Source organism: Stigmatopora argus, chromosome 20 (assembly GCF_051989625.1).
Source record: "Stigmatopora argus isolate UIUO_Sarg chromosome 20, RoL_Sarg_1.0, whole genome shotgun sequence".
Classification (NCBI taxonomy): domain Eukaryota; kingdom Metazoa; phylum Chordata; class Actinopteri; order Syngnathiformes; family Syngnathidae; genus Stigmatopora; species Stigmatopora argus.
This window is the reverse complement of record NC_135406.1, coordinates 5,733,334-5,755,211: the sequence shown is the minus strand read 5'-3', so window position 1 is coordinate 5,755,211 and position 21,878 is coordinate 5,733,334. Positions and strand designations below refer to the sequence as shown.

Sequence of the window (21,878 nt, the reverse complement as noted above, 5' to 3'; positions counted from 1 at the left end):
TTAATATTTGCTTGGGATTTTACTCGTATCTCAAGGTAAATATTTGCTCAGAATTTGACTCGTATCTCAAGGTAAACATTTGCTCGGAATTTTACTTGTATCTTAAGGTAAATATTTGCTCGGAATTTTACTCGTATCTCAAGGTAAATATTTGCTCGGAATTTTACTCGTATCTCAAGGTAAATATTTGCTCGGAATTTTACTCGTATCTCAAATTCCTCGTATGTCGGGCCACTGTACCACTGTAATTGTATATATGTATATATATATATATATATATATATATATATATATATATATATATATGTATGTGTACGTTTATATATATACATATGTATATGTATACATGTATATGTGTAAATATGTATATATACATATGTATATGTATACATGTATATGTGTATATATGTATATATACATACATACATACGTTTTTTGTATTAAAATACTGTCCTGTTATTGGCTGGCAACCTTTTCAGGGTTTAACTTGCCGACTGCCCGTAGGCTAGGATAGGCTCCAGCACCCCCACGACTCTTTTAAGGATAGGCAACCCAGATAATGAATGAATATTGGTTTAATTGAAAGTATTTTATGTCATTTTCGGCTTTGAGTGAAATTCAACTTGGCCAAAAATTTGGGTTACGTCGAGGACTCTTTGCATATCGTTTTATTAATCAAAATGAGTTTTCAATGAACGGGTCAATATTTTGTAACGTAACGATGAAGGCCAGGATACTGAACCTATTTCTTTAAGAATATTCAAATATGTATTTGTCTTTGATGCTCAAAGAACAAGTCAGCATGAAACACAACCCCGTCCACTTTACCTTTTGTGGGTATTTGTGTGTAAATGCGGAATGAGCAAATACACACGCATTTCCGATGCAATCCGTCAAGGCCTTGTGATCCATCGTGCACTAACGATTGGTCTTTCGGGCAGACCGGCGCCCTCTGGGGCACGTCTGCCACTGTGCATCTCATCAATGCCCATTCATCACTGCAGGTTGCTTCGTCACTGCAACCTACCATGAAACCCGGGTTACACGTGACAAAAGTCTAAATTTACCCGACTCCTAAGATTTTCAGGATGTTTGTCATTTATTTTTCTCATGAAAATAGCGTTCTATAATATTTTAATGAATAAAAACAAAGTAAAATTCAACAGAATTCAACTGCATTCTAATGCTGTAATTCACTTCATTGTGCTGTTCCTCCTGTTATGCCCACCTTGGCCACTGGAGGCCGTATAATACACACATGAAGACACTAACGAAGAAGAATAGTAGCCTATCGTTTTTCTTTATTTTTTAAATATAATAGAATAATATAATCCTAGACCTACAAACAGGTTTAAAACCTATATGATTAATGCTAGCCAGTAGCATCTCAATGGTGTTTTTTCATTACTGTTAGCATTGAGCAAGAGTACTACATTCGTACCTCTTAATTGTTCCAGAACTTTTTTCGTAACTTGAAAATTTCATAAGTAGAACAGTACTTTATATGTAAATTCTCTAATTCGTTCCACAGTCCTCACACAAGATGTGAAAAACACACAAAATTCGAGAAAATTATTAGAAAATAATTTAATAATTCTCAAAATGGATACCTAGCATGAAATACTTCCTTCCGCAGTTATAATGGGAGACATAATACCCATGTTTGTCCGCCAGATGGCGTCAACAGCCCGTTCTACCAGGGCCGAAAGCCGTCCACTTTGTAGTACATTTTAGACTATTGCGTGTGCCCAAAGTGTGTGTGTGAAAATATGAGCCGCGTTGCATTTGTATGATTTTTAATCGCTTAATAAGGGGAATTGAAATGATTAATAAGGGGAGCATTTAGCCCAGGTGGACATGTAAAAAAATTGTAACCTGAAAGCTAACCCTTGAACCAGGAGTTCCAATTTACACTCGGATTTGACTGGGCGTGGCCATGCTTGACTTGAGCAGCTTCAGGGGAGCCGTCGATCAATAGCGTGCGATCAATTCCCATCGATTTGCAAACAGGTGCTCGGGATGCATCGTTTCCAGGGGACAATATGTCACCATGTAGCGAGAGTTAAAGGGCCATGTGCATTGGGCCGAAGATAACCCGGTAACAACAAGCGCTAACTAACGTTAGCAGTTTTTACATTGCACTGCTCTATAATGCCACTCTATGGTTCGATTCCCACTCACACTGAGTGGGATTAGTTGGGTGTTTATAGTGTGTATTTATGTCTAAAGTCAGCTGGGAAAAGGTTTTTAAATACAGCTAAGTTGTTTTTAATTCATAATTTGAAGGTGTAGGCATGTGGTCATATGCTAACGTTAGCATCCGCCTTAATGCACGAACAGAACATGTTTTTGCATGCTTGTTATTCATTTTAAGACATTAATAAATCATTATTCTTTTCTTTTTCTTATTTTTTGGGGTGTTTATCACAACTTTCACACAAAGTTGGGAGACTTTGATCATTTTTAAAGGGTTTAGTTTGTAATATTTATAGTCCGAAAAATACGGTATAATGAATTAAAGAATATATATAAAATATGAAAAATCCAAGTTACAAAACAGGTTCTAATAACAATTTTGTAAGTAGAGGTACCATAAAAATACATTATTAAATTATGTTATTTCAATTATGTTATATATATATATATATATATATATATATATATATATATATATATATATATATATATATATATATATATATAATACTAAAAATCCAACTTACAAAACAAGTTCTGGTAAGAATTTTGTAAGTAGAGGTACCATTTTAATACAATAATAAATCATGTTATTTCATTTTTGCCTGTTTTCACACAACTTTGACACAAAATTGGGACACTTTGATCATTTTTAAAGGGTTTAGTTGGTCGTCTTATTTTATTTTTTATTGGACTGTGGAATTAATTAGAGAATATATATAAAATATAAAAAATCCAAGTTACAAAACAGGTTCTGGTAACCATTTTGTATGTAGAGGTACCATTTTAATACATTAACAAATCATGTTATTTCATTTTTGCCTGTTTTCTCACAATTTTGACACAAAATTGGGACACTGATCATTTTTAAAGGGTTTCATTGGTCGTTTTTTGAGGACGTTGGAACGAATGACAGAATTTGTTCTATGTAATTTACTACTCTACTTACAAAAAATCCACATTACAAGTTAATTTTGTAAGTAGAGGTACGACTATACACGTGTCTCCTTGGCACTCGCTCTGAATCTGGCATTTATTTGAACCCAAAACAACTGTCAAAAGTTGAAAATGGCAACCTCATTACGAGCCAAGCCAGCAGTGACATTGTTTATCAAGCTACAATGATGACATGTGACATTGCTGCTCGCGTCTGAAATGTTTTGACGCCATTTTCCCATTGTTTTATTCTTGCCAGTGCATAACAATAGCATCCAACAATTCCTCAAAATTGGACCACTGGGGAATTGACCTTGAAAAATGTCGCCGTAACTGTCCAAACGAGTGAGTTTTGCATTTGTGAGGGAACCGATGTGTGGGGATTTATGGTAATTTGCGGTATAAAACAGCTGGTGCTCTGTCACAAGCAAAGACAACAACAACAGAGACGTAATAGAAGAAGAATGCAATATTTTTTGCATCAGAATCGGGTAAAAAAAAATCTGTGTATGATTATACTACTTTTTTCTCCATTTTAATTGATTACTTTATTTTCCCGCATATAAGCCGCCCCCGCGTATAAGCCGCACCCTTAAAATTGCCTTAAAATCGTTGGATTTTTCAATTTCTCGCGTATAAGCCGCCCACTGATTCACAATTTCCACCTCCATATTCATGGTTTTAATAGGGAGTACAAATGTGTTACTTTGAAGGGAAAATCATCGCAGGTGGTATTTCTGAGATACTGTATGAATCAAAAGCACATTATTAGGGTCAATATTATAAGGAAGTTGGTAAATCATCCAGTAATGGTCGTTTTCTTACTGCAAAACAGAAAATAACCAACAAATAGTAAATGTTACTTTGCCGACATCTACTGGTGAAAAAAGGTATAGCAAGTCCTGTGCGCATATAAGCTGTACCCTTGATTCAGTCATTGTTTTTTCGTTAAAAATACGGCTTATATGCGAGAAAATACGGTATGTCGAGCTGGCCTTGAACTGAAAAAACATTTAAATTGAATTGAATGCTTTTATTAGATTAGATTAGATAACTTTATTCCTCCCAAATTCTGGAATTGTCACTGTCACAGTAGCAAGAGGGTGAGAATACAGACACAGGAAAAGACATTTTAGACATTAATAAATATGTAATAAATAAGTTAATAAATAAATGAATAATGATAAATAATATTAAAAAAATGGTTGTCATTAAACAAGTAGAATGAGTACTCAGACGTTTCGCCGACGGACGTTTCGCAGACGGACGTTTCGCCGACGGACAGTTCGCCGAACGGACGTTTCGCAGAAAAAAATAAAGTGTTTAATTTATTATTTTATTAAACAAATAAAAGTGGGGATGTTTCTCATTGTGTTGTTTTTTGTGCTGAGGTTGAAAAACATACACACACGATCCAGGGGCGGGGCGAGCAAGCGAATCCCGTTTCGGCGAAACGTCCGTCGGCGAAACCTCCGTCGGCGAAACGTCCTTCGGCGAAACGTCTTTTGGCGAATCGTCCGGTCACGAGTAGAATGAGATTTAAAGCTTCACCACAATGTGCACAAATAACAACGAAAACATACAGACAAATAAATAATAAACATGAACAATAACTAATAAATAAATAAGTCATTAATCATTTGTGGGGTTTTTGGAGTCAATATGCTTGAAAATACGTTAAATGTCTTCAAGCTATTTCTATAAAATACGGAAATTCGTTGTTTTTTTCAGGGTCTCTCAATGGCATTGATGATGAACATCACTTGACAATCAGGAAGACTAATTTGCCTGTGTTATTATAAATGACTACTTTTAAGCGGTATTTGTTCGTGATCATTCCAAAGAAGTACCATTGACCTGATTGTGTTACCCCTCATTTTTCCACAGATATCCGCGATCGCAGAAAGAAGCCAGTGATGCTGTTCATTCACGGAGGCTCCTACATGGAAGGAACCGGAAACATGTTTGACGCCAGCGTCCTTGCCGCCTACGGCAACGTCATCGTGGTGACCTTGAATTACCGTCTCGGCGTTCTGGGTGAGTCGCAGCATCGCTCTCATCCGCTAGCTGAACAACCAGGAATAATTTTCCGGTAGTTTCGGGCGTGTTGTATTTTGCCATTATAATCAGTAATACCTACATCAAGGGTGTCAAACTCGCTGTGGCTCGCGGGCCGCTTTAACGTCAACTTGATTTCACGTTTTTAGATATAATATTTAAATTATTTTTTTTAATAAATGGATTAAAAGAACTGAATTAAAAGCCCTGAATATTCAGTATTTCTGGTAAGTTCTGGTAAACATTTTGTAAGTAGAGGTACCATTTTAATACATTATTAAATCATGTTATTCAATTTTTGCCTGTTTTCTCAAAACTCTCACACATAATTGGGACACTTTAATAATTTTTAAAGGGGTTAGTTGGTAGTTTTGTTTTTTTAAAGGACTGTGGAATGAATTAGAGAATATATATAAAATAAAAAAAATCCAAGTTACAAAACAGGTTCTGGTAACAATTTTGTAAGTAGAGGTACTATTTTAATACATTAATAAATCATGTTATTTCTTTTTTGCCTGTTTGTCTTGGCTGTTATGGCTCTTTAGCGCCTTCCAGAGGGCAGCAGGTTGAAGTGGTGAAAGTCGGGATGCCTGTTGTCTTTTAGAATGCTCTCTGCACCCGGAGTCGTAGATGCTGGACAGGGTAGTTAGGGGGCAGTTGATAATCTTTTGAGCTGTGTTGATCACCCTCTGCGGTGGTGAAAGTTTTTTGTGTTTTATCCTCAAAGATTAGCATTTTTTTGTGTTTTATGCTCAAAGATTAGCGTGTATACTCGTTAGCCTGCTAGCCACTCAACTAGATGGAATGCAGACACTCTTGGGTTGACTTTAAAAGCGATGCTTACAATAATTTAAAAAAATAAAAATAAACAACACTGCGAAAAATTGAAGCAATGTTGGAAAGCGTAAAAAATCAGTAAGAAAACAAGCATTATTATTTCAAGCAAACGCGCATCTACAAAAAAAAACTGAAAACATGCAAATGGCAGCCGAGTGGTTAAATGCATAACTTGCCACCTAACACTTGACCTAAAGCTGCTCGGTTGCCGTGGCAACAGGCGTCGTGAAAACTCCAAGTGGGACAACGCATCCATTCACACATGATCAATGGCTTGAGAGAGCACAGGGCATCAGAGCGCTCACCCACGCGAAGATGAGAGACGGGATGGCGGGGGGGGGGCGGAAGGAGGTGGATTTGCCTACCATGCTAAAAATAAAACCCGCACAGCTGCTCGCGTTGTTACTCCCTCTCCTAGATATGTTTTTATGACACATCCATGCTGCATTTCCCAAGAAATGCGACATTTGTCTTTAAAAAAAACTAGCAAAATGGTATTTAGCAAATGCTAGTGAGATCGGGAAATCTGTACTCCCAACAGTCATTTGTCTTCGTGTTGGGGGTGTTAAATTATAAATCCAATCGCGCACAGCTGCTTTATTAATCGGGTGATTTTCAAAATGTCGACGGGGGAAGTACAAAATATATAAAGTACCGTATTTTCTCGCATATAAGCCGGATTTGAAACTCAAAAAAGGGATGACTGAATCAAGGGTACGGCTTATATGCGCATAAATTGGACTTGACATGCGCGAAACGGCGAGGTGACAAAAACGAAATGTCATAACGCAAGACAATGTGGCCGATACGGTCATTTATTTCAATTTAGAGAAAAAAATAAACAGATAAAATGCTAAACAAATTTTATTTTGACGACTATGAATGAAATTCGAGGGAAAAAAACGTATCTTGCATAAAACGTGGAAAAACTCGCCAAGTTGTGCCTGCCATTGCTAGCTCAGGGTGCCGCCATCTTACTGTAGTTAAATGTGATTTGATTGGCCAGATGCGCATAGCCTTGATACATGTTCATGGTATTTACCATGTCAGCATATGCCAATAGTTGTTAAGGCTGATTGAAGGTCTTGCAGTTAAAAAATCAGCCTTGATACCTGCGTAATGTGTATCCCATGCTATTATTGCACCCAGAGACTTGGTGAACACTATACCGCTACGGACACACTTCCTGGTTGTACTGCTCTCTTACAAAAGTAACGCCTGCAAGACAATTGAAAATAGCAACACCTATAATCCGCAGTTTCCAACAGAATTTGTTTGTTTCCAAATAACTCAATTATTAATGAATGATATTATGCTAACTTCATATTTAGTCATCTTAAAAATTTAGTTTACTGACAATTACCGTATTGACCCGAATATAAGATGACCACCTCTTATTCAAGACTCAATTAAAAAAAAAGACTTTTTGAACATTAAATTCAACTTTTACTTACAAAATAATGACAGTACAGTGGTACCTTGAGATACGAGCTTAATTCGTTCCGGGACTGAGCTCGTATGTCGATTTTCTCGTAACTCAAACGAACATTTCCCATAGAAATGAACTAAAAACAAATTAATTTGTTCCAACCCTCTGAAAAAACACCAAAACAGGATATTGGATTGGATTTTTTTATTTATTTCTTCTAATCGCCATCTATTAACAAAGTTACACATAACTAGTGGTTTAATACTACGAAAATGTGTTTAATAGTACTAAATTTAGACAGATTTTGCATAGGGGAGAGAGAGAGGGAAAGCAACAGGGGGGAGAGGGGAGACTTTTTACACGGCAATCCGCTCGTAACATAACATAAACGAATGAACTTGGATTACGATGCAGACACACTCCAAAAGAAGTTTAATCTAACCTTACACTAAATTTAATTCTAAGTTCGTTTTAAATTTTGATACCTTTCTTCTCCTTTGTCTCGTATCTAAGATAAAAATTTGCTCGAAATTTTACTCGTATCTCAAATTGCTCCTATGTCGAGGTACCACTGTAGATCTAAAGGAAATAATTATAACTACATATTTGAGAGAAAATATGTTATTTTGCCTCATTCCAATCATGCAAAAACTGTCAATCCCATTTCAATTCAATATCTACCGTGACAACGAAATTTCCCGAATACGGGATGAATAAAGTTATCCAATCCAATACAATACAAGGTTATAATAAATGAAAAAGAGATACCATGTTTTTGAATTTTGCCTTATTATTCAAATGCACACAACTGACTTTGAATAAAATGACCATGTTTACGTAGTTTATTTATTTAAATTTATTTTATTTTATATTATAATTGTATATTTTTTTATTTATTAACTTATTTATTACCTATTTATTCATGTCTAAAATGTATTTTGCTGTGTCTGTATTCTCACCCTCTTGCTACTGAGACAATGAAATTTCCCGAATACGGGATGAATAAAGTTATCTAATCTAATCAAAAAGTTCAGTATTAACTTTAAGGGTATCTGGCACCATCTAGTGTTATAAATGGGTACAATGTCTAGATCCCGAATTTAAGACCGACACTTTTTCATTCTTATTTCAATGCAAAAAAACATCGTCTTATATTCAGGCCAAAACGTTGGAGATCTCCGCAAATTTCCCGCGTTTTCAACCCTGTTTACCTACCCACCTCTCACCATCTTCGCTTTTGATGATCCCGCCTCGTTTTGTCCCACTTTTGCTGCAGGCGCTTGAGAAAATGGGAGTTATGGGACCGATTAGGCGGATGCATGTTTCTCGTGTCGAACCGTTGGCGTTGTTGGCAGGGGAGCTTCGAGCCGCTAATAGCCAGGGATTGATCATCATTACGCCGAGATGACAGCGCTTTGAGTCATCACGGAACACTCCTGGGATAACCCGCAAGACGACAACGTTCTCCCTCCGGGGACGGTGCCATTATTTTAGGGGACCGTCTCAGAAGGCTCTAATCTAATGTAGACAATAAGCAAAACATAAGTAGAGATAATCTTCACTCCACACAGGGAGTGGAGATTAGAATACAAAACCCCAGAAATGGAAGAGTGGGCACAATGGACGTCTCAACTCTCAAGGGAGGGGTGGGAAACAGAAGTGAGATGTCAATACAGTAATACCTCATCATACGAGCAATTTGAGATACGAGTAAAATTTCGGGCAAATATTTATCTTGAGATACGAGACAAATTTTGATATACGAGCACACAACTCCCCCCTGTTGCATTTTTTCAGTGTTTTTTCCCCATTAGTCAGTGCGAATGGCGGAGCTTGATCGCTAATATAAGAGGAGTATATACTACTTTTCTTTGCCAAGTGGTCATGCGTTATCCCATTTTGAGGACATTTGTGTGCATAATTTTCGGTATATTTTGAAGGGAAGACAAAAGCAAACAACCCTCGATTGGTTGCATCTGAAAGTCAGGGTGGAGGCGGGGCAAATAGAGCCAACCTGGGAGAAGAAAGGTATCAACATTTAAAACAAAATTAGAATTAAATTTAATGTAAGGTTAGATTAAATTTATTTTGGAGTGTGTCTGCATCGTAATCCAAGTTCAATTAAATTTGTTTATGTTATGTTACGAACACGTTGCCATGCAAAAAGTCTCATTTTAGTACTATTAAACACATTTTAGTAATATTAAACCACTAGTTATTTGTTACTTTGTTAATAGATGGCGAATTAGAACAAATAAAAATGTTTTTGCAATCCAATATCCTGTTTTTGGTGTTTTTTCAGAGGGTTGGAACGATTTAATTCGTTTTTAGTTCATTTCAATGGGAAACGTTCATTTGAGTTTCGAGTAAATCGACATACAAGCTCAGTCCCGGAACGAATTAAGCTCGTATCTCGAGGTTCCACTGTATTTTTAAAGGGTTTAGTTGGTCGGGTTTTTTTGAAGACCATGGACCGAATGACAGAATTTAGAGTTAAAATGCTGCTTTACAAATGAAAAATCCAAGTTATGAGACCAATGAATTTTGTAAGTAGAGGTACCACTGTAAATAGTATAATTATTCTCAATAAATCTATAAGCTTCATTTGAATTTTAGCATGAAACATGAAGTCGACAAAGCTTTTATTCTCAAATTTGATAACATTTTGGGAACCGGGTTGAAATATAACTTGCCTTGGAGTGTTTTAGCTTTCTATTTTTTATTATTCTGATTAATTAATGACTGAATGGCTATTTTAAGTCAGCACTAAATCGACATACGAGCTCAGTGCCGGAACGCATTAAGCTCGTATCTCGAGGTACCACTATAATATGAAACCAAGTTTAATAATAAAGCAAAGCATTCTTCATTGCAAGCAAATATATAATAATGTAAGACTAATAACCCTAACACTTACTAGCAATGGGGTTCTTCTGGGATGAACATCTGCTGCGAATTGTTCTAAAAAAGTTGCGCGCTTGAATTGTTTACAGAAGTGCGCCACAGGTAAACAACATATGGCAATTACCATGTTGAGTCCCGCTCCGTTAATGTCTGACTGCAAGATGGGACTTGCTGTATGCTACGTTTGACATCGTATAACAAGATTGGAAATGACGATGATGTTAAAATGTGCTCGTTTGCGCCTTGGTAGCTACAACTGATGACTGAATCGACGAGGGTACGGCTTATATGCGCACAAATTAGACTTGACATGCACGAAACTGCAAGGTGACAAAGACAAAACGCTATAATACGGAACAATGTCGCCTATACGGTCATTTATTTCCGCTAAACAGAATTAAACTAAATTAATTTGGACGTCTATGAAGGAAATTCAAGAAATGAAATAACAATACCATGTTGAGCAGAATTGCTGACATTGTAGCTCGCTAAGCTAACGGAAGTTAGCACTTGGATATGCAACTCGTTGTGAAGGTGGATTCAACGCTAATTTTTGCAACAATGAAAACAAATGAGAGCGGACGTACATTTTTTACCATATTTACTCACATTTAAGCCGCTTTTGATGGACAAAAAAATGACGACTGAATCAAGGGTACGGCTTATATGTGCATAAAAACACAACTGCAATTTGATGGCGCCGTGAAATGATAACGTCACTACAAAATGGCGCCCATGCCGTGAAGTCACGACGCAAGCGAATGCCGATACGGTTATTTATTTCAAAATAGAGAAAAGATAAACAGATAAAACGCTAAACAACATTTATTTTGACGTCTACGAATGAAATTTCGACCCCAAAAAAAATCAACCGTATCTTGCATAAAACATGAAAAAACTCAGTTGTGCCTGCCATTGCTCGCTCAGGGCGCCGCCATCTTACCTTTTACCGGCGACTCGAAAACACTTCCTGGTTGTACTGCTCACATGACTTCCTTTTTGAATTTGTCTACGTGCAGGCCACACCCTTTCGATTCATACAGTATCTCAGAAATACCAAATGCAATGATTTTTCTTAGGATTTTCCCTTCAAAGTAACACATTTGTATTCCCGATTAAAACCATGAATATGGAGGTGAAAATTGGGAATCAGGCGGCGGCTTATACGAGAGAAATCGTAAAATTCAATGATTCCGAGGCAATTTTAAGGGTACGGCTTATACACGGAGACAGTCATTATGCGAGAAAATATAGTATTTCATCTAGTGTGACCGAAAAAAGGACTATCCTGTTTGGGTTCTGATAGGTTTATTATTAATACACTTTAATCAAACAGGGAGACATCATTACACATACTCTGGCTACAACTTGCAAGGAAAATCCCTCCCGACTCGTCCTCGTCCAAGATGATTCTAAAGGAACGGCATCTTCCTCTGTCAATTTAGTCGGCGCATAATCAAAACATTTAAGGTAATCTGATTCAAACAATTGCATAAGATAACCGAATAACACCATTAAGGTCAAAAAACAACTGCCACAACAATCTCATATTAGATCGGAACCAAAACAACTGCGTAAGAATTTGCACAAATAAGCATAATAATTTCTTTATAAGGTAAACAGAGCTTTTTAAACAATAATTCGAGTATTTTCGGAAGTTGATTCGATTATCGCCATCTGCCGGAATCCAAGTCAAAGCAATTTAAGAGTCCCTGTAGATCTTCATTGCCAACTCAGATCAACAGTCTCGGCCTGGAACATGGTGTCCTGTTTGGTCAATAGTTCTGAAAACAATTAACTGGCCTCGAAAGCAGCTGTGGGGGGAAAGTGTCCTCGAGCTTACTCGGTCCCAACATAATGTATAGCACAAATTAAATTATAGCTTCGTTACCTATTAAATGCTTAATGAACATATAGTAACATCCCAGAATAAACCCAACAGCTTCTTTAAATTAGCTTTTTGTAGCGTCGACATACGACTAATTATAAAATAGTATTTTTGGTAACCCGAATTAACCTTGGATTTTAGTGTTTTTATACAATGTAAACATGTGGTTTCGATCTAGAGAATTAAAGTTTAAGATATACAGTAGTATCTCTATTTACAAAATTAATTGATTCCGAAAGTTTTTTGTAATGTGGCGTTTTCATAAGTAGAGTCAAATTTTACATTCGACATTAGCATAATTTGTTCCCCAATCTTTAATTAGTAACTACTCTAAACCTTTTAAAATTCAAAAAGTATACCATTAACCCAAAAACCCCAAAACTATTTTATGAGCCATAAAATGACGCCGAACCAAACAAAAACAAATTGAAAGCACCTCCGTTCAAGCATGCAATCGTTAACCAATCTAATCAGCTTGAATAGCTCCAACTTTAATGGACATTCACAGAAAAACGGCTTCGTTTTTCCACCCGGAGTTGACGTGGTTGATTTTGTGGTGGGGGATGGGTGTAAGGCAGTCATTAGAAATATTTTGGAATTCCGATTTCTACATAGTCGTACCTCTACTTAAGAAATTAATTGGTTCCAAGAGTTTTTTCGTAACTTGAAAAATTGGTAAGTAGAAGTGTACTCTATATGTAAATTCTCTAATTTGTTCCATGGTCCTCACACAACGACCAACTAAACCCTTTAAAATTGGTCAAAGTGTCCCAATTTTGTATGAAAGATGACAAAAATGACAGAAAATTATGAGCAAATGATTTATTAATGTCTTAAAATAAATAAAATAAATATAAATATGCCCTGTGTTGCTGAAATATCTCCCTCTGTGGCCATTATAGATGTAATACCCGTGTTTGTCCGCCAGATGCCTGCAAAAGCGCATTCTACCAGGGCCAAAAGCCGTCCATTTGTTTTGGTACATTTTACTTTTTGGGGCATTTTGTAACTTGTATCGTTTTTGTATCTTGAGTCACTCATTTACATATGAAAAATGTTGTAACCTGAAACTTTCGTATAGAGGCATTCGTAAGTAGAGGTATGACTGTAGTCCCATGTATAATCAAAATTTTAAATAGCATGCGTGTATGGTAAAATATGGTGTATATTGTTATTTTCCCTTTCATTGTGTATTTGGTGCGACTTATACTCAGGTGCGACTTATACTCAGGTGCAACTTATACTCAGGTGCGACTTATACTCAGGTGCGACTTATACTCAGGTGCGACTTATACTCGGGTGCGACTTGTACTCGGATGTGACTTATACTCGGGCGCGATTTATAATCTGAAAAATAGGTTCACTTTTAGACACCCTACTAAAGCAACAAAGAGTTTTCTGGTGGTACCAATTAGCACTTAATCAATCGCATATCCCTCCGTCCAAATTCCTAGTTTCTAATCAAAGACACGGTTCTGCGACGTGAGCGCAAGCCAAGTCACATTGATGTGGAGCTCGCCCAAACATGACGGATAACGATGTTCCAATCCCCCCCCCCCCTCCCAGCACCCCCACGTGCCTTTGTCAAGGTTGCTAATGAATTGTGAATGAGTCTAAATCACATCTCCGACTCCAACGTCTTTTGAGTGGCTTTTATGCTGGGCTCAAGGAAAAAGCCAAGGTTACGCTTTTGTCGTTCCCTCCTCCGCAATATAAACATGACTGCAGATAATAGTTGTGCAGATCGGCCCACTTTGTTGACAATCCGATTCAGGTTGTTGGATTCGTGTGAACAGTGCAGTGGCAAATTATTTGATTTGCAAGTAGAAACATGAAAATTCAGTCGTTTTGGGGGTCCAACTACTCATCTGATGTATTTTTGTGGATCAATTGCCTGGATTGTCATATTTTCCCTGCTTATATATTTCATAATTATGGTGCACCGGATTATGAAACACAGCAGTAGTAATAGTGGTGATGGTAGTAGGAGTGGTAGTAGTAGAAGGAGGAGTGGGGGTAATCGTGGTGGTAGTAGTGGTAGTAGTAGAAGGAGGAGTGGGGGTAGTTGTGGTAGTAGTAGTGGTGGTGGTGGTAGTGGTAGTGGTAGTGGTAGTGGTAGTGGTAGTGGTAATGGTAGTGGTAGTGGTAGTGGTAGTAGTGGTGGTGGTGGTGGTGGTAGTAGTGGCAGTAGTAGTACCAGTAGTAGTAGTAGTGGCAGTAGTAGTACCAGTAGTAGTAGTAGTTGTAGTAGTAGTACCAGTAGTAGTAGTAGTTGTAGTAGTAGTACCAGTAGTAGTAGTAGTTGTAGTAGTAGTACCAGTAGTAGTAGTAGTAGTGGTGGTAGTAGTAGTACCAGTAGTAGTACTAGTAGTAGTAGTAGTGGGGGTGGTGGTGATGGTGGTGGTGGTAGTATTAGCAGTAGTAGTAGTAGTAGTGGTGGTGGTGATGGTGGTAGTTGTAGCAGTAGTAGTAGTAGTAGTAGTAGTAGTAGTAGTAGTAGTAGTAGTAGTAGTGGTGGTAGTAGTGGTGGTAGTAGTGGTAGTAGTAGCAGTAGTAGTACTAGTAGTAGTGGGGGTGGGGGTGATGGTGGTGGTGGTAGTATTAGCAGTAGTAGTAGTAGTAGTAGTGATGGTGGTGGTGATGGTGGTGGTGGTGGTAGTAGTAGCAGTAGTCGTACCAGTAGCAGTAGTAGTGGTGGTGGTGATGTTGGTGGTAATGGTGGTGATGTTAGTAGTAGTAGGGAATTGTGTTATACAGCCACTAGACAGAGCTGTAGAAGATAGAAGTGGTGTTGGTGGTGGTGGTAGTAATAGCAGTACTGTTAGTGGTGTTATACATCTACTAGAAGTAGTGGTCGTGGTGGTGGTAGTAGTAGTAGTGGCGATGGTGGTGGTAGTAGTAGTAGTGGCAATGGTGGTGGTAGTAGTAGTAGTGGCGATGGTGGTGGTAGTTGTATGAAATTGTGTTGGTGGTGGTAGTAGTAGTGATAGTGGTTGTGGTGGTGGTAGTAGTAGTGGTTGTGGAGGTGGTGGTAGTTGTATGAAATTGTGTTGGTGGTGGTAGTAGTAGTGATAGTGGTTTTCGTGGTGGTGGTGGTGGTAGTAGGGAATTGTGTTATCTATCCACTAGATGAGGCTTAGTAGAAGTGGGAGTGGTCGTAGGAATAGTAGTAGTGGTGGTGGTAAACGCAAGTTACAGAAATTTGCTTTACGTGGATCATTTTTTGCATTTATGTTGTGACTTTTTGAATCCGTGTTGTGGCTATTTACAATCTTGTTGTGGCAATTTTGTTTTGTGTTGTCACTATTTGCATTCCAGCTTTTTTTTCACTTTAGTAAATTATTTGGAATATGCATTCGTGTCATGCCAATTTGCATTTTGTGTCTAAAATGGAATTAATCTTCCAAAGCTCATCAAGAGAGCGGATCATTAAAAAATAATGAGTGACGGCGTTGTGTTTTATTTTCGGGTAAACTTTTTAAGGCTTTGCAAGCTTGCCTTGATTTCAAATCTAAATCTCAACATTGTATATTTTTATCCGAGTTCCCTTGCATGTTTTTTTTCTGCAGATTTATGAATTATTCATCAAGGCCTTTCCACAATCTTTGATGGCAGCCAAGAGTATCAGCCTCGCACTACCTTTCAATATTTCACCCAAATTCTTTTGACTGCACTCATTGGCTGTCATATTTATAACACTTCCTAAAATGTACCGTATTTTCTCGCATATAAGCCAAATTTGAAACCAAACAAAAATTATGACCGGATCAAGGGTACGGCTTATATGCGCACAAATTAGACTTGACATGCACAAAACTGCAAGGTGACAAAGACAAAACGCCATGAAGCAGGTGGATATGATCATTTATTTCAAAATAGATAAAATAATTTGATATTTAATTAGAAATAATTAGATAAACAACATTTATTTTGACGTCTATGAATGAAATTCAAGACAAAAATCTACCGTAGTTGTAGTGGAGTAGTAGTAGTAGTAGAGTAGTAGTAGTAGAGTAGTAGTAGTAGAGTAGTAGTAGAGTAGTAGTAGTAGAGTAGTTGTAGTAGAGTAGTAGTTGTAGTAGTAGTAGAGTAGTAGTTGTAGTAGTAGTTGTAGAAGTCTGAGTAGTAGTAGTTGTAGTAGTTGCTGTAGTAGTTGTAGTAGTAGTAATAGTAGCAGTAGTAGCAGTAGTAGTAGTAGTAATAGTAGCAGTAGTAGTAATAGTAGCAGTAGTAGCAGTAGTAGTATTAGTGGTAATAGCAGTAGTAATATTAGTGGTAATAGCAGTAGTAGTATTAGTGGTAATAGCAGTAGTAGTATTAGTGGTAATAGCAGTAGTAGTATTAGTGGTAATAGCAGTAGTAGTATTAGTGGTAATAGCAGTAGTAGTATTAGTGGTAATAGCAGTAGTAGTATTAGTGGTAATAGCAGTAGTAGTATTAGTGGTAATAGCAGTAGTAGTATTAGTGGTAATAGCAGTAGTAGTATTAGTGGTAATAGCAGTAGTAGTATTAGTGGTAATAGAAGTAGTGGTGGTGGTGGTTGTAATAGGAGTAGTAGTAGTAGTAGTAGTGGTAGCAGTGGCGGGCCGTCAGGGCCTTCAAGGCCTTTTCTGCTGACGTAAGAAATATCTGAATCATATATTATATTTTGTCCATCGATACTTATGAAATAATTCCAAATTGTCTGTTAGCTTCCTTTCATTGCTTGGTTGGACTGCTTCCAGATGTGTTTTCATATTGAAGCATTTAACCAATCACATTTCAGCCATTATTTGTTGCCAGGGTCAGAAATCTGCCTCAAGGCCGTCACAATCAGTTCTGCAGGCTCTGCTGCATTAAACAAGCGTCGATAAGACTGTTGCTTTAGCCAATCAGATTTCGAGTTGGCAACACCGCAATGCTTTGTCACAGGCGTAGGGATACGTATCGCTTTCACCAACTATGATTGGCTAGTCATTAGCCAGAGCTACCAAACTGTATTTGGAGCAAGCTGCACAAGCAAATATATTGTTGTGTTGATTTATAGCCATTTTCAAGACGGACTATGCCAGAAATACGACATGACAGGCTCGACTTTCAGCATCAGCTTCGATGGCGATAGAAAAGAAGGAAGAAAGAAAGGAGGATGGATATTGTGTACAGTGAAAAAGGATTTTTGGTGGGTAAAATATGGCTATATTCCTAAATAATATTTCAATTGTTGGCCAAGTTCTGATATCTGAAAAGCTCCAGTATTTGTATTTAATCATTAAATGCTGCTAGGAAGTGGATTTTACCCGTTGAAGGCGCTACGAGAAAATGCACGGACCGCCACTGAGTTGTAGTAGTAGTAGCAGTAGTATTAGTGGTAGTAGCAGTGGTGGTAATAGTAGTTGTAGTAGTAGTAGCAGTAGTATTAGTGGTAGTAGCAGTGGTGGTAATAGTAGTTGTAGTGGTAGTAGCAGTAGTATTAGTGGTAGTAGCAGTGGTGGTAATAGTAGTTGTAGTGGTAGTAGCAGTAGTATTAGTGGTAGTAGCAGTGGTGGTAATAGTAGTTGTAGTAGCAGTAGTATTAGTGGTAGTAGCAGTGGTGGTAATAGTAGTTGTAGTGGTAGTAGCAGTAGTATTAGTGGTAGTAGCAGTGGTGGTAATAGTAGTTGTAGTAGTAGTAGCAGTAGTATTAGTGGTAGTAGCAGTGGTGGTAATAGTAGTTGTAGTAGTAGTAGCAGTAGTATTAGTGGTGGTAATAGTAGTTGTAGTAGTAGTAGAAGTTGTGGAAGTGGTAGTAGCAGTGGTGGTAATAGTAGTTGTAGTAGTAGTAGCAGTAGTATTAGTGGTGGTAATAGTAGTTGTAGTAGTAGTAGAAGTTGTGGAAGTGGTAGTAGCAGTGGTGGTAATAGTAGTTGTAGTAGTAGTAGCAGTAGTATTAGTGGTAGTAGCAGTGGTGATAATAGTAGTTGTAGTAGTAGTAGCAGTAGTATTAGTGGTAGTAGCAGTGGTGGTAGTTGTAGTAGTAGTAGCAGTGGTGGTAATAGTAGTTGTAGTAGTAGTAGCAGTAGTATTAGTGGTAGTAGCAGTGGTTGTAGTAGTAGTAGCAGTGGTGGTAGTTGTAGTAGCAGTGGTGGTAATAGTAGTTGTAGTAGTAGTAGCAGTAGTATTAGTGGTAGTAGCAGTGGTGGTAGTTGTAGTAGTAGTAGCAGTGGTGGTAGTTGTAGTAGCAGTGGTGGTAATAGTAGTTGTAGTAGTAGTAGCAGTAGGGTACGGCTTATACGCGGAGGCGACTAATATGCGAGAAAATACAGTAGTTGTAGTAGTAGTAGCAGTAGGGTACGGCTTATACGCGGAGGCGACTAATATGCGAGGAAATACAGTAGTTGCCAAATCTTGGAATTCGTGATTAATAAACGTGCCCCGACCACTTCTTTCCTGATTTCTTGTTCTCGCTTTTGGCGAGAAGCGTCCGATCGATCGCACTTGAACTCGCGTTTACAGCCTGACGATGTATTTAATATCCTTTACCTTGAAGGCGTCTGATTTACAACAGGAGTATTGACATGGTTTATTCAGCCCTGGAGAGAAAATGGCTTCCTCGCGACAACTCAGGAGGAGTCTATTTCGCTGCTCTGGCGGATAAACGTCATCCAAGATGTCTGACGGAAAAAATTCAGTGTATCCACGCCAGCTCTGTTTTGAAGTATTGCAGCTTTCTGCCTGCAAATCAAGGCTCAGGTTGAAATCAAACACACACACACAGAGACACACACACACACACACACACACACACACACACACACACGTGCAAGAGCTCTGCTGGGACCTGGCCTGCCTTTACTTGCAGCAACTCACACATTGTGCAGTTTTGAGAAGACATCAAAACGATGCTGAGAGCTTAGAAGGAAAAAAATGTGGTTTATTTTGGCCTGACAAATGCTTCCATAATATTCTCTTACTTATGTTTTGAAAGCGTTACGTATGGTCCAAAACGCAAATGGGGGGAGGTTAAAGTGTGCCTTCAGTGTTTTTTTTGTTTGTCATTTTAAATCCCGAAACCTTTGGTTTTTAAGAGGATAAGAATGAAGCTAAGCGGGTTATAAAATACAGTAGGAATAGTAGTGGTTGTGGTGGTGGTGGTGGTAGTAGTAGTAGTAGTAGTAGTAGTAGTAGTAGTAGTAGTAGGAGTGGTGGTGATAGTTGTAGGGAATTGTGTTAAATCCAGGAGATGGAGCTGTAGTAGAAGTTGTGGTAGTGGTGGTGGTAGCAGTACGATTATCAGTAGGGAATTGGATTATACATCCATTAGATCAGGGGTGTCCAAACTTTTTGCAAAGAGGGCCAGATTTGGTAAGGTGAAAATGTGTGGGGGCCGACTATTTAGCCTGACATTCTTTGAATGTAGTAGTAGTAACTAACCATGGAAATTTGACCGTTATGGTTTTTTTACGGTGGAACAAACAGAAACAAATAAATCCGTTCCTCTTGTTTGGCCCTTCAGACTCTGGAGGTCCAGAAGCTCTTCACTCACGTTCATGTCATTGTCCACTCCTCTTAAAAAGATCAGTAACTGAGCGGTGTCGGACGCATCCGTGCTTTCATCGCACGCTAACGAGAAAAAGTCAAACTCAGTTCCTTTTGCCTCTAACTGTCTCTTAATATCTAATGAAACGTCTTCAATTCTCCGTACCACAGTATTACGAGCCAGGCAAATATTGGCAAACTCTTGCTTCTTCGCGGGACAAATTTTCTCAACCATTTTCATTACACAGTCTTTAATAAATTCACCCTCAGTGAAAGGTTTGCAGTGCTTTGCAATCAGCGTTGCCACGTCGTAGCTTGCCTTTGTGGCATTTTCATTTGACTCACGGACTCTTGTGAAAAAGCTTTGCTGTGCCGTTAAAACAGCTTCCAGTTGCTTCACTTTTTCACCGCGTTTGTTCCCAGTTAGCTTGTCGTAGCTAGCATGTTTCGTCTGGTAGTGCCTCTTGATGTTGAATTCCTTGAAAACAGCCAGTCACTTGGCAAATTAGGCAGACACAGTTGTTTCGTATTTCAGTGAAAAAATACTCAAATTTCCACTTGTCCTGGAAGCGGCGGCCCTCGCGGTCAACTTTCCTTTTTTTGTTTACAGACGCCATGTTAGAAATGTGCCGGGCTGAAACGATCACGCAAGGTCAAGGGTCACGGCGGCCAGAGTGCGGCCACAGGGCTACTGCCATCTTCTGGTGAAATGAAAAATATGAAAAATAGCTTTTTGTACACATGTATTTTATACTGTGGTCAACAGTGCTGGCGGGCCGCATATTATTGATTTCATGATGAAAAAAAAAAAAAAAAAAAAAAATTAAAAAAAAAAAAAAAAAAAAAATTCATGATAGAGGCCGCGGGCCGGTAAAAATTTGTCCACGGGCCGCAATTGGCCCGCGGGCCGGACTTTGGACATGCCTGCATTAGATGGAGCTGTCATAGAAGAGGTGGTAGTAATAGTCATAGTAGTGGTAGTAGTAGTTGTAGTAGTAGTGGTAGTAGTGGTAGTAGTAGTTGTAGTAGTAGTACTAGTTGTAGTAGTTGTAGTAGTAGTGGTAGTAGTAGTTGTAGTAGTAGTAGTTGTGGTAGTAGTAGTTGTAGTAGTAGTAGTAGTTGCAGTACTAGTGGTAGTAGCAGTAGTATTAGTGATAGTAGCAGTGGTGGTAAAAGTAGTAGAAGTAGTAGCAGTCGTAGTATTAGCGGTAGTAGTATTAGTGGTTGTAGCAGTAATAGTAGTAGTAGTAGCAGTAGTAGTATTAGCGATAGTAGTATTAGTGGTTGTAGCAGTAGTAGTAGCAGTAGTAGTATTAGCGGTCGTAGTATTAGTGGTTGTAGCAGTAGTAGTAGTAGTAGCAGTAGTAGTATTAGCGGTAGTAGTATTAGTGGTTGTAGCAGTAGTAGTAGCAGTAGTAGTATTAGCGGTAGTAGTATTAGTGGTTGTAGCAGTAGTAGTAGCAGTAGTAGTAGTAGCGGTAGTAGTATTATTGGTTGTAGCAGTAGTAGTAGCAGTAGTAGTATTATCGGTAGTAGTATTAGTGGTTGTAGCAGTGGTGGTAGTGGTGGTGGTAATAGTAGTAGTAGCAGTAGTAGTATTATCGGTAGTAGTATTAATGGTAGTAGCAGTGGTGATAGTGGTGGTGGTAATAGTAGTATTAGCGGCAGTAGTAGTAGATGTAGTAGCAGTAGTAGTATTAGCGGTAGTAGTGTTAGTGGTAGTAGCAGTAGTGGTAGTGGTGGTGGTAATAGTAGTAGTAGTGGTGGTGGTAGTAGTATGGAATTGTGTTATACATCCACTAGATGGAGCTGTAGTAGATGTGGTGGTGGTGCCAGTAGTAGTAGTGGTGATGGTGGTAGTAGTGGCTGTGGTAGTATCAGAAGGGAATTATGTTATACATCCACGAGATGGAGCTGTAGTAGAAGAGGTGGTGGTAGTGGTCGTAGGAGTAGTAGTGGTGGTAGTGCTAGGAAAGCATGTTTCCTCAACAACGATCGTTAAGCAAGACTTTTAATTTTTAGGAATTCTTGAACAAGTACAACAAAGTCAACAGTGAAGCAGCCGATTTCAGCATTGCGGGTGTAATTTGTGGATATTTGTGAGTTCGAATGCTTGTGTCTTGGAGTCAGACAAAC

At 38.3% G+C, this 21,878-nt stretch overlaps 1 protein-coding gene across 2 annotated transcripts in view; it reads left to right on the top strand.

The window, feature by feature from the left end:
* nlgn2a (neuroligin 2a) overlaps nucleotides 1–21,878 on the top strand; it is an 87,172-nt gene that overhangs the window by 50,619 nt on the left and 14,675 nt on the right. For both annotated transcript variants that reach the window (XM_077588678.1, XM_077588677.1), the window contains one exon: nucleotides 5,020–5,169. In XM_077588678.1, coding sequence (XP_077444804.1) covers nucleotides 5,020–5,169 — 150 coding nt within the window. The remainder of the gene's footprint in view (nucleotides 1–5,019; nucleotides 5,170–21,878) is intronic.